Here is a 14,516-nt window from a genome sequence, read left to right on the forward strand (position 1 = left end):
CGAGGATATGTTCAGCTCACGGTCTACATGAGGAAGCTCATTTCTTACCAAATTATCTCTGTTATTCCAATTCTTGCTTTTGGGTAATTGGCAACATGTTGAGTGTTTAAGAGCGGGTGCGGATAACTTTTCCATTTTTTGAAAAATCCCAAAGGAGATTTAACACTTTAGATAAAAATGCTAAGATGCTCAAACAATTCCAAATACACATTTAAGGTATGAATGATTAAGCACCTCGTACCAGTCCCAAAGCACTGAATATGGGAAATGAAGGACACAAATATGCTGTCTCTCTGGTCTGGGCTTCCAATGCTCAAAAAACCCCCAATTCTTCTGTGCCTACACATCAGTGATGGAATGAGCTGAAAATGAGCTTTCCCTTCTGCTGACAACTATGCATCAAGACTGAAACCAAGGCTTCAACTGTTCAGTCACCTTTGGCTATCAATGTTTCTCTCAATCGGTACTTTCTAAAAATTATAGCTATCTATTCATGGACAGGGTTAATTTCTAACCCTAAACCAACATTTTAAAAGAAAATAGCCACAGCTGATGATGTAGAGACAAACTAACATCAGTTGAAGCCTATTATAAAATCAGCTGAGTGCCATTTCATTGCAGGTTACTTAAGATCCAACTTCCTTGACCACAAAGGCTTTCTTGAAATGCTCTTTTCAATGACAATGCCTGGCAGAGCATGTCACCAAGGAATACAGCTATTTAAAAAGACATTTCTGCTTACTGTCATTACATCCACCAAGCAGCTCAAAGTCTAGCAACAGTGAGCAACAGAAAACATCAGTCTAACATTTATGGCTGCCCTGTAAGTAAATCATTTTACGTGTGTCTGTCTAAGGATTATCTTTCAGTAATTTTGACCACTTACGTAGTTTTCCTTAAAAACAAAAATCAAAAGATGGCTTGATCAGACTAAAACTAAGGTTTTAATATTTTTTGCTAAGATCAAGCCACATAAAAATTAGGGGGCACAATTACTACCCCTGCCTAAATACGGCAATGCTAAGACCTCTTGAAATATGGCTGAGCAAGCCAATAAATGACACAATAAAGACAAAAATTAAAAACCAAAAATAAGGATACATGTCCACACAGATGACTAACTTTGAACACACGGAGGACCTCAGTTGAGCTTGCTTATCCGTTTCCTGTTATAAGGTTACTTTTTCCAGCATTACAGGCTAAAAGGGTAATATAAACAAAGACTGTCAAGGTAATGGAAAATCATGACTATGCTAGGACAACATTTTGTTCACCCTATAGCTGGTCCCAGCGGGCCAAACAAATGAAAAATAAAAGCAGCATATTTAGATACGCACCTTGGACGTCAAGATAGCTCCTTGTGCAACAAGCTGCTAGAAGAACAACAGTTTTTCACTCACCAGGACCACACTGTCCAGTCACCTTGTTTAGGCAATGCTAGGCTCTATTAATTCCATACCATTTATGTATAGAGAAACATAGGGCAAAAAACATACCTAAAACTTAATACAATTGAGTTCACATTTCTAGTACATGCCACAGTTTACCACAGATTAAATTGCTAAATTAGGTATTATCTATTGCTGCAAATCCTGATTTTTATGCTTTTTTTCATCTGCTTCTCTTCAGTTTTCAGTAAGCATCAGTTCACCTGAAGTATAGGTCAGGCTTTACTATTCATAGTAATACAACTCCATCCTTGGACATGAGAAAATTTCTATTCTCCTGAGAAGAAACCAGAGTCCATTGATGCCAATAGCAACAAGGTCACAAACCAGTATCACAAATGGAATGCAGTCTCACTAATCCTGTATGATATCAAGATGATGAGACTGTGAGATACCATCAAAACATTCCTGATTTTGGGGGGGGGAAAAGAATTTGTCGTAAACTTACTTTGTATAGTTTGGCTCATCCAAGAAAAAATGGGATGTCATGATGCATATAACCACAGCTCTACTTTTGCAGGCGTTCTCCCTTGCTTCTAGAAAACTTTTCTTCCTGTGAAGCCTATTTCTTTGTGGGGCAGCAGGTACAAAATAACTTAAGTCACAAGGAAGTAACACTTGTGGCAAGCTGTTATTAACATGAAAACAGGCACTTTAAAAAAATGGGGGAAAAAATCCAACAAATGAAACAGACACTGGTATTTGGATTCTTGTGTGACTTTATCTGTTTTTTCTTGACCATCCGAAGCACCTAATAACCTCTTGGACATTTGTCCAAATAAGGCTCCTCCTCCTTTTTAAGAATTACTGGTTTTTCCCGTTAAAAAAACAAACAAACAAACAACAACATTTTTATCTTTTATTCAGTAGCACATCTTGAATATATTCCTTCTTTTCAGGTAGATCTGAAAACTATTACAGAATATTTACAGATGTTGTAGAAAATGTGAAGCATGTAAGAGCACAGAATTTTGCCCTACTGAAAGCTCTTTATTATTGCATCATATCAGACCATGCCAAATGTTCAACATCACCATAATTAAAACATTCATATTGCTACCCACTGCCTGAAGCAGAGCAGTGTGAAAATCCTTACTGTAAACAGCATCACAGTTTCCAACAGGTGCCTCACCTTGATGAGTTCTTCCTTCAGCACAAAAAGGTCACAAAGAGACATTTGCTCACTCCAGAAAAGTAATTTAACAAGAATAATGTTCAGATCGACATACCCACTAACTTAGAACTGAATTATCATTGGGCAAGTATTGGAAAAAACCCTGGAGACAACTGGTATCACTATGCATTTTGTGTTTGCCATACATTCTTCAAAACTCCAGTTACTCCTGTAACTACAAAAAGTTGCAGAAAAAGTATTCCATCATTACCTACTGAAGAACTGAGGCTGAAGGTAGGAATTCACTCCTACTTGCTCACTTTTGTGCTTTTAAGTAAGTAGGTAGCATTCCATGTTTTCACATTAAAAAAATGATCCCGCATATTTAGATCTTATAGATATCTAAGTTACATGAAGAATAAAATATTTCTGGATGCTTTTTTTGCTCCAATACATATTATTTGTAATTCAGTTTGCTATATCCTGAAGCTATGTTGAGAGTTTTCAACCTTTAGATTATTTCAATTAAAACATGGCAGAATGCACAGACATGTAAAACCTCTAAACATGCAGTAAAAATTGCATTAGGAGCTATCTTCCATTGTGTTCACATCAACAGGTGATTTAAAATTAGGGGGGGAAACTGAGCACAGGACATTTATTTTCATTTTAGAGTAGCATGACTGTAAATGACCTTTTCAAACGGTTCCAACTTTGGTCAAATTTTAAACTGAATATAAGATCAATGAAGATGATGTATGTAGACACATGAACTGTTCTTAAATATTTCTTCTGACAGCAAGTTTCTTACAAATGGGAATCAACACACTTCACATGACAGTGAGGTATCCAATCACTAACATCATGTCTAGCTCCCACTTTCTGGTCAATGGATAAGGAGGAATTTGGTTTCTCTAAATCCATTGTCAAATACCTGGTTGCAGAATCCTTGCATAATATTTAAAAGTAATTTTGAAGTCTTTTTAAAAAATGATTGGCAAGGTAGAATACACTTTTAATAAGCAGATTGAGGCCCAAAGTATTCTGATGAACTTTTATTAAAAATAATCTTCCTACAGTAGTATGGAATTCTTCAGCAAAGTCAGGCCACCACCTGCTGCACAGCCATCTTCAGTAACACAATAAATTTGATCTTCTCTGTTCCTCTGGTAATCAGCACTGCTGGCTGATAACTGCTCTGCTTATCAACACAAATGCTGTTTTGACCACAAACACAACTTCCAAGCAGCCAAGACACAGTTTCACTGAAAAGGAAATCACCATTCCTTCAACAAAACCAGTTTTCTCTCAACTTTTACAGATGGATATAATTCCATGCACAGTCATAAGATCCAGAAAGTTCTCAGTACAAGAACCAAAACTTGCTAAATGACACAAGCATTGATTTGGAATGCTCTGCATGCAGTTTGCTTCTTAGGACTTTGGGGGCTGCTTCCCTTTTCAAAGGCAATGTGTTCCAGATGCAGGATATCTGCTTCCCAGCGCTGCCTCTATCTGCTGGATGTCATTATGCACTGAAGATTTATGTTCAGCTTCAAATTGAATGCAAGTTTCACACTCTAAGTAGGGATGCCCACAAACATATTGTTCTTTGGAGAACAACTCTCTGGCTCCATAGATATAACTTGGACAGAGTAGTTATGTTCTTCTGCAGCCCATGCCCGATCCAGATCCACAAGTCCCATACACTGCTTCCCTAAAACAAGAGCAAAGGAGAGCACAGAAACTCAAAACATTATCCAAACATTATCAGAAACTTGCACTTAAAATATTCTATGTTAGGATAACACATGAGTAAACCATCTAAAAAGTAAATCCCAAATCTACTTTAAAAAACATCTTAATCTGGTTTCTGTATTCTATTTCTGTATTCTATTTAAAAGTATTCTCAAAACAGAGAAAAAAATATGCTTTAATGTAAATGGGAAGAAGAAAAATGCCTAGTTTACCCCTTAGCTCTCTGAATTGCCAAACTTCTACTCCCTTTATAACCATAACTGTTTTCCTCCTGTACTTTCATCTAAAATCTGAAAATCGCTGGTTATTGAACATAAACAATAGACTAAAATACCAAAAAGTGATCCAGTGTAATTGATTTGAGACATATTACTGTAACTATTTATAAACAAACATACTAAATTGGTAATGCAAATGAAGCTTATTTCAGATTTACCTGCAGAAAAAAACCGAGAAGGATAAAGGGTTTTTTTCTGCTTAGAAGTTTTTTATTATGATACAGCCACAACAAGATGATAGGACCATTTGTCTTTACTTATTTACTCATTATAATTTATTATTATGTTCTGAAATATAGGATTGACTTGTCAGATTGTATTTTCAGCAGCTTGAAACATTATTGCAAGAAAAATTTAATGCTACTTTGAAGTGTTTTATCACTAATTGTTACAGCCTCAAGTCATGAATGGGCACAATCCCACTTCAGTCTCAAACACAATGATCCTACCTCTTTTCTTGTTCCTGACAGAACCGTATAGTTAAATGTATTTGGGGTCTGAGATGAAGAGACAGGAGCACATCCTGCTTACCTTTGGAATAGGAGTCTGACATTCCAAACTACCCTCCGGAATGGCTTACCTCTCTTCCCTGAATATATACAGAGCTTTTGTGCCTGTATCCTTACCAGCCCAGCCATGCACCCTGGTTAGGTGCCTGTAGAAGTTTCGGGCAGGTGGCACCAACACTCCCCTCAGTATCCTTGTATTTCAGAGCAGGTGGTGCACATCACACTTTAATGCAGGGCTCAGTCCAATCTACTCTGTCTGTCCACAGTGAACCCATGGCCAGAACTATCTTCCCGTCTCAGCTGAATGCATTAGTTACAAAAGAATTTCACTACTTTGAATTCACCAACATTATGACATTTGGACTCTTCTGTTAGTGGCTTGGGATTCGAGAGGTGTAGTAATTAGGTAGGAGACAATTTAGAGATACAGTAATAAGGGAGTGCTTGAAAAAGAACTTTCCAATTCAGTCCCGTATGGATTTGCATACTGCAGGGAGAAATTACCAGTTTATGTAACCAACCCAGGACAGAACTCTGCAAATTACCTTTTGTAGTCCTACCCTCCACATTTGTGGTTCCATATAAAATCACCTTCTGTGATGAACAAAATGGCATTTACACAATCCTGCCACTGACACCAGTATCATCATTATTCCAAGTGTACACATTGAAGGGCATCTGGGACTGCCACAAGTGGGGCCTGGCTCCCCTGGGTGCTCTCAGTAAGTCTGTGAAACCCATGGAGCAGTTCTGTGTCCTCATGTGGGCCATAGCAATGTTCACAAAGCCATTCAACCACTCATTTTGCACTCAGGTACCACTGCTGCACATAGAGGGTAAAAGCCACATGTCCAGTTAAAATGGTACAAGGGACTTTGTTCATTTAAGAGGGAATTGCTGTGTGTAGGAGAACTGAGTTCAACTGCATATTTTTAGGGTCACAGATACCACAGAAATTGGTGGTAACTCCTTTGAGAAATGTGTTGTTTCAGCCATGACAGTCACAGACAGAATGCTGTATTTTACAGCGTACAGGTAATGAAAGGGAATGGTGTCACTTCTCTGAAGCTGCATAAACTCAGTGGTAACTCCAAAACACATTTCACAATACAATTCTAAAATATTCAAAAAGTAGAAGAGTAAGTCATTTTGTCATCATTTACAACAGAGAAGAAAGTCTCCACCTGTTCAGGAATACTTTCATTAAATGACATATACAGTTTTTTCAATATCTGATCCTGCATTGCACAAAAACAGAACTAAAAAAACCCATTCTCACATTGCTATAACACTGATCTCATTCAATCTTCAGATGTTTACAAGAAAACTTTAAAGTACCACCAAACAAGATTCCCACAAAAAAGATTTCAAAACTGAAGCAGAACACAAAAATGAAAACCATCTTCGATGAGACAGATTAGTATTACATGGAACTTAAAGAAAAAGTAACATTTTTGACAACAGAAGTGATGATGTAGGGGGAGAGAGAGAATAAAATTATATTTGGGGTCTTTTGTCAGGGCAAAACACATAAAAGTTACATTTGTGTTCCTAGCCCCTTCTGTTTTTTCTGACCTGGAAGCTAGTTTACAGCTTCAATCGGAACGAACAGGAATACCAGACAGAATCACATTATTTTTTTATAAACACACCTTTATATACACCCTTTATACAATACACCCTTTTGTAAATCTAAGCTTATTCCACATATTTGAAGTGTTCTGTATTTGCTGTCCTTCTGACCAAAGCCAGCCCAATCTCTGCAATTCAGCCTTATTGTTTGCAGCTGGCGTTTTTGACCTCCCAAGAGTTACCCCCAGTGACTACAAGCAGGACAAAGGGGGCACATTGAAAAGGGGCAAACTGAAAGTCACTACTACAAATAGCCACTGCTTTTAATGTAGGATAAACTGCCAATAGCAGGACTTTAGCAAACTTCACAAAGATCTCATGCTTTTCAGAGAACGGAGGGGAGAAAAAAAGATGAAGCAACAAAAATCCATAAAATGCAAACTCACTCTCTCATACTGATGATTTTGGAAGAGGAAAAGAGTTCCTATAGCACAAAAGAGAACAGCAAGACATGAAATGTGATGAAACTTAAATTTTTCAAATGTTATCTGAAGACATCTACTTAATGCCCCATTCATAAATGTACCATTTCTTCCTTTATGTATCAAGGTAAAACCAGCACTGAGATGGTTTACACAACAGCTTCAGAAATTCATACCAATTAGCCTGCGTTCAGGTGGAAGCTGAACAGCTGTCTGATCTGCAAATCTGCAAAGGATCATGTGCTCCTATAAAAAAGACAAAAAAACCCATAAATCAAGAAAAATCTGATTAAAGGCTTAGAAGTATCAGAAATGCTACCATGTTGAAGACAATATTTCTAAAAAAATTTCTGTGTGCAAATCCCAAGTTTTATACTGCAAATACATGTGTAAGTCAAGTGTTTGTAATCACTACCTCATTTCTCCTCATGAGTATTTGTTTCTTGCTAAACTTTCTAATTCTTTGCAGCAGTTGAAGTGGATGCAATGTATACAACACAGCATTCTTCAAAGACATCTTGCACACTAATTTTGCCTTCAATTACTGATGAGCACCACAGCCCTCTTTTAGCATAGTCATAATAGGACAGCCTCCCTGCACCAATAAGCAGCCAAGACAAAATTCTTTAACAGTTGATTTGAACATTTCTCCCAAGCAGTGGTTTTGAATCCCAGGACAGGCTGGTGGGTCAAACTTCCTCTGCCCCACCACATCCATTCAGATCCTGAAGGCAAAAAAATACCTGTCTGTGAATAGGAAAGTTTTCTCCATCAAAAGAGCACAATTTACTTTCAAACTACCACCCCTGCTCCATTAAAATTTTCTGCAGAGACTTCTACAGAAGAATTTCTCCCTGTCCAGTCAGCCAGGGGGATGGTGCAGGGGAGGGTGCACTTTGCTCCCTGCTTAGAGCAGCAGGCAGAGCCCCATCCTCATTTGCGTTCAATGCCCACCACCTGTGCCGGCACAACGGCTCCTCAAAGAGCGGCCAAGCCAAGGCAAGTTAGCCAGGTGGTGAGAGGAAAGCCTTGCAGGTGTAGCAGTGAAATTACTGCTCTGATGACAGCTGTGCTCTGTGGGACAGCTGCAATATGTGGTACAGCACAGAGTAAATCAGAACCATCTTAGAATCACACAACATCCCCAAGTCTCCCACGACAACATGGGGAGAAAACAAGAACAGGCAACAACACAAAGTGCTCTCCTATGCAAAGTTCCCAGAGCTCTAGTTCTGAAACAAGGACACGTGTCATCAAAAAAGAATTTATTCTTTTTTATTCTTGCCTGATACAAAATTATTATTTTAAAGATTTGGTTCTTTAACAGGTGGAGAGAGCAACATCACCAAAGGATACTTCAGGTTCTTTCAGTATTCTGAAGTAAGGATACTTACTCCAGCTTTTTTTAGAGGGATATAAACATCCAAGTCTTCACAAAAAACCTTCATATTAAATCAAGATGGTAATTCCCCCAGTACACTCCATCCAACTCATAAATAGACAACTGACCGCAAAAAATTTCCCACATATTATAAAATAAAATACTATCATCACATGATACACAAATACTACTCATTTAAAGACATTTATAATATCTTGATGCAAGGATATTTGTTGCCCAGTACAGCTCACTGACAAGAAGATTTCCAGCTCACAGCTTCATAAAAATAAACGGAAGCAAAATAGGAACATGTCATAACACCTTTAGGCCTTGAACACGTTACACCCAGTCAGTTCAGCTCAAACGTCGCTCTTTTTGTAGTACAAAAGAGCTGAAAATGTTAAGCCCAGACATCACTACTGGAGAATGGAGAAGGGATGTCGTGGACAATGTGGCCACTGTTGGGAGAGAAGCAGCAGTGACAGGCAGCTTAGAGAGAAAAAGAGGGATTTAGAGGAGAGGGAGAAGATCCATGTTAGCACACAACTCCTCCAGCCTTCAGGCACCCAATACAACTAGGCTCTTTGCAACAGCAAGTTCCCAGCTCCTGTAGACCAGACCAGAGCCAAGGTAAGTCTTGTCACTTAACTAATCTGAAATGACTCCAGTCCTTAGCTTCTTACAGAGCGATCCAAAAAGATAAACTAGAGCCTGTTAGGACTACATTGTTTCCCCCGACACAGTGATTAAATTGTCACATTCCCTGATGGCAGAAGTAAGAAGAAAAGCATTTCTAAAATAATGTTTAGAAACTTCCCAAAGCATGCATAAACAGTTAACTTATTAGAACATCCACACCTTCAATTCCTATTAAATTTCAAAAGTTGTATTTTTAACCTTACACAGTTCTACTTTCCAATTATTGTGTCTTTACAGTGTCTCAAAATGTGTCGTGGTAGAAACCTACAGCTATCATAACCTTATTCCTTGCAACTATAAACTAATGAATTACAGCATAATGTTCTCATCAAAAAAGTTTTGGAAATGCCAGACTTCTGGATGTCTTTTTAGATCTCACTAAAATGAAAGATAAGAGAAATTAATTTAAAAGGGGAACTGGAGGGGGTGACACAGACAACGTCTGGCTAACACATGGCAACTTCGGCTGCTAGCCAATAACCTGTAAGAATTTATTAATATGAAATATAAAAACACAGCTAGCTGCATAACAAAATTTATTTATAACTAGGATTATTTGAGGCACCAACCAGCCTAGACCAATTGGATAGACTCTTCTGTTACTAAGAGCAACAATATTTTTTAGCCTTATCTTTGACTCCTGTGCCCTTTTGCAACACAAATAACAAAATTCTGGAGTAAAATTCTTCTACAGTGTTGACAAACCCTGAGATTTAAATCTCCATGGATTAACAGATTAAGAAAAAAATCACTGAGTTGCAATGAGATTATACACACTATCCTAATCTAGGCATCCTTGACTTTATAACTGACACTATGTCTCTCTGTACTGCTAGCAGGTTTAATAATGCTAGTAAATAACTTTTTTCTGAACTGAAACCTGAGTTCTTTGTGATTATGTCTCAGAGACATTGAAAGGAAATTTAATCGTGGGAAAAAATAATGGCAGCTCCAAATCCACCACGCAGCTTTTGTCCTCTCAATCTTTGGGCATTTATTACCTGATTACTCAACTTCCCTTATAAGATGGCTGGAGATTTTCTGAATTTTTAAAACTCCCTCTAATTTAGGGATTAAAAAGGATAATCTCTATTTTCCTGCCACATACATTATCTTTGTACTACCCACTGTCCCCAAAAGCATTTGGATATTAGAAATACCCTCCTTCACTTCCATATTTCTGTTACAAAGAATTATTCTGCACCTCCAAAATTCATTTCTATATTGTAAACACCAAGAGTCCTGCCTAGGATTTGACCTGTAAATTCAGTAAAGTTTCTATATAACCCTGCTTCTCTCAAAAGGAAACATGTTCTTTCCATGCTACATTAAGTGCTTCTAACCTTCAAATTTCAGGTTGCTCATCACTAACAAGTTTAAACTCACAGGACAAAATTTAGCAGATCAGTACTGGTTTTCTGCTGTCCACCTCTCTGCTCTTGTCCTCCTCCTCTCCTCTCCTATCTGCACTCTGTCAGATCTGTATGCTTCAGTGATAATTTCTCCCATATTTCTCTCAGATTATCTCCACAGACCCCAGCTCCACAAGGTCAAAACACCCTTCAATATTTTAAATATCATTCTGAACAACATTTTTTAAACTGTATAAAATATAAATACTGTATAGAATTTTTGCTGATCTGTATAAGCTCTTCCTGCTTACTATGTCCAATGTTTTAGACATAGAGAGAAGAATCTAATGTTTATTAGAACAGTTGTATTTAACACCTAAAAAAATTGGTATCCCGTAATTTTTAGCTGACACACGTTGAAGTACCCTAGGAATGACTCACTTACACATTATGAAAAAAAGGGTTTTTTTTTGTGGAGAAACTATTTAATTTTATTGAAGAAAAAAGCCTTTGAAAGTGAATGGTGGAGAAAACACAACACCTGCACTAATAATGAACATTTCACGTAACACATGCCCCTCCTTGTAATTTTAAGATAACCACCCATATTTCATTTGATAAGAAGACCCAGTGAGATGCAGAAAACTGCACATAAACATCTTCCCCCTGTCTTTTTACATACCTTGTAGGACAAAATTTCTTTAAACTGATGACTGAAAAAAAAATAAATAGATCAATTCAATTAACATCTAAAACCAGCAAAGGTGAAAAATAGAAGCAATCATTACATACTTGAACACATTTTAAAGAAAACAGCAGTATCTGTACCTTGAAGAAAGGCATTAAAAATACTAAAACTCATTACAGTTCCAGTACACTAGAAAAGTGTATATAGTGGTGGGTTTTTCCTAATATTAATAAAAATTCTCTCTTAAATCATTATAAATGCTAACACATACTTACTGTGGTTTTCTCATTGTCACAAAACCACTTTATATATATTTACTTATACACACATATATTTTGTTTGTACCATAAAGGTAAAGGGTCTTTACAATGAAATTGAATACAGAACACAGGCACTATGGGGATACAGCCAGGCTATAATGTTTTTATGATCATATAACATAACGAAAAAAAGAAAAAGCAAACCCTAAAATGTAGCTCAAGCTCAGGCTGGTAAGTTTTTTCGTACTTCTGAGGTTAGATTTAAAATTTTAGCAAACACAAACATTCTTGCAGCATCTACAGCAACAAAAGTTTTCTAAGTGATCATTTCCAGTCTTTGTGGTCTAAAAACGTAGCTGGACAAGAGTTAAACATTTTCCAGCCAATTTAAAACAAGTTTGCTAATTTTAGAAGGCTTCAAGTTTTATTACCTCTTCATTAGAAGACTTATTTGTTTTACTGTGTCACAAGAGAAAACAAAAGGGACACACAAAGTGATGGAAGTATCAAACTGACAAGAAAACACTGTTAAATGCAAAGGTTACCAAACTGACAAGTTATAAATAATTACTCTCCACACACTTCTGTGTCAGAACACTTTGATATTATAGAGAAATATGAAAAATATTTCACATGAATACATAATATCTTTTTAGATTTGTAGATTAATTTTAAGACTGCATGTTCCATTTTCTTATTTTAGCAAATATATACTTAAGTCATTGATGTAAATCCTAGTAGAATTAAATCTAATTAATCTTTGACATTCAAAATGCAAAGCTCAGTTTTATGAACAGAAAAAAAAAGCCAACCAAAACACAACCCTTTCCCCCAGCTAGTTCTGACTCAGAAGTCTGTTTAACTCTTATCTTCTGCCACTTTATGCTTACCTTTTACATTTTATTTATATCAAAGGCATTAAAATTCTTAAGCGTAAGATATATTAGTATCTCCCACAAGGCAGATTTGAAGACAAAATATGTACACAATCCATTGAAAAAGTATTAAAAATATGAACTGAAACAGAGGAGAGCTTATCTACTTGGGAATAAATCAAAGAAGTTCCACAAGTACTGAACTGTTTTATAAAGCAGACCCATTTCTTTAAACTGACTCCTTACATCTTCCTCCAACATTAAAATGTCAATTCCCCTTCCTAGAGTAATTTTCATGAGTTTTCCATTAACTTTGTGATTTTAAGGTAGAAGGTCTGCATATCAGATACTATATCTACTATATTGATTGCATAAAGTCTTCTGAGCCATGAATAGATAAATCCAGAAAAAATATTCCAGGAATTACCAATCTGTCTCTCTGTTAGGACAAGAGGAAACAGTTTCCTTTTAAGTGTGAATCAGCTTAGCCTAGTCACTCACAATGACCCTCAAATGATTAATTCTATACTCTTTTAGGATTTTATTCCCTCATTTAAGTTGATATTTTAAGGCTTATCTTGCAAGCTTTAGTTCACCTTCGTGGATATTTGAACTTGACTGTATTTTGAATGAAGCCGTAGCAGCAGGGGGAGATGACAAAGGCTGCCCGTGCCCTGAGGCAGTGTTCGATCACCATGTCTGTAGCCACCCCACAGGCATGCAGAGCCACCTACAGCAGTAAAAACAACAAACAAGTTAACAAGAAAATTCATCATTGGAACACTCTAAATACAGTCCAACAATTTTTGGTTGACTGAGTTACTTAAATACATGAGAAGTTTTTGCAACTAAAGCTGCTACACCAAAGGCCTGGTCCTTAGTTCTCCAGTTTTTCATTCTTCTCCTTCATTTCTATGTTGAGGAAAATTTATGGTTTATTCCATTAACAAGGAATTGACACTGAAGAAGGGTCACTCACCAAAAGCACTCAAAAGGCAGGTGCACTTCATTGTGATACCAAATAAACTAAAAACAAATCTCCATAAAAATAGTAGCTGTGGAATACATAGTAACAGAAAAACTATGTGGTGATTTGTCAAAAGTTTTTGTCAAGCAAAAAGGACTTAGAAATACAAAGAACTACATCAAAACTGGATTTCAACTGAGCAGTAAGAGAAGTAACAGATATACCTCAAGGTCACATCTAAAGGAAAAAATTATGCATAAATTTAGATAATTTGATTTTAAAGTACTAAGTAAAACCTAAAGGAAACAAACACTGGAGCTGGGGGAGGCATCAAATACAACCTGCCCTCCTTTAATTTTGTTTGTCTCACCTTATTCTTTTCTTTCTTTTTCTTAGTAATGGGCTCTTCAACTAAAACTAAAATAACATTTGATCACAACTACCTGTGAGCACTGACGTGTTTGGGCAACACACAGGTTGCACCCAAATTCTTCCTGCTCTCCTACAGAAAGGCAAGTTACTGCAGTACTCAATACATTGGCAAGGGAAGGCAAGCAGCTCTCTCCTACCTATACCTGGGATGCCAAACACACCACTGAAATGGGGCATTACCTTCTCTGCCTCCTCCCATGTGCTCAGTACCTCAAAGAGTAGGCTTTGGGCATACTTAAACTAAGGACATTTCTGAGGCACATTTTTGATTTCATGCAGCAGTGTGGATTTATAAAAACTACATTGTTTGCTTTGCTTTTTGTTCACTGTGGATTTAGAGAAGAGGTTTAGAACTGCCCAGCTCAGATTTCAGGGTTCAAAGCTGTTTTTCAAGGTAGAGCAACTGGAAGATAAAAACTTTGCTCTCAGATATAGATTAAAACAAAGTCTTTTTTGTTTCCAGTCTGCTTCTTGTAAGCTCAGCTGAGGAGACCATTAATCATCAACTGAACTGCAATTGCATACAGATGGAAATAAATACTCTCATCTCAAGCAGAACATTAAAAAATTAACAAGAAAATAATTTCAAAATGAAATTTTCTGCTCATATTAATTTAACAACAAAAATAAAACTAGTTTAACATCAGAAATAGTGTCTTAATATGACAGCTATCAGATTATCATGAAATGTAATTATAGAT

General features: G+C 36.8%; 1 protein-coding gene across 1 annotated transcript in view; it reads right to left on the reverse strand.

The window, feature by feature from the left end:
• Positions 1–2,404: 2,404 nt before the first annotated feature.
• The window catches only part of GSTCD (glutathione S-transferase C-terminal domain containing), a 53,899-nt gene continuing 41,787 nt past the window's right edge, over positions 2,405–14,516 (reverse strand). The window contains exons 9-12 of the mRNA XM_082281228.1: positions 13,013–13,146; positions 11,276–11,306; positions 7,338–7,407; positions 2,405–4,279 (exon numbers count right to left, since the gene is read on the reverse strand). Of these exons, the coding sequence (XP_082137354.1) occupies positions 4,143–4,279; positions 7,338–7,407; positions 11,276–11,306; positions 13,013–13,146 (372 nt within the window). The 3' untranslated portion in view covers positions 2,405–4,142. The remainder of the gene's footprint in view (positions 4,280–7,337; positions 7,408–11,275; positions 11,307–13,012; positions 13,147–14,516) is intronic.

This window comes from Coloeus monedula (genome assembly GCF_965178545.1).
Source record: "Coloeus monedula genome assembly, chromosome: 5".
NCBI classification, from domain to species: domain Eukaryota; kingdom Metazoa; phylum Chordata; class Aves; order Passeriformes; family Corvidae; genus Coloeus; species Coloeus monedula.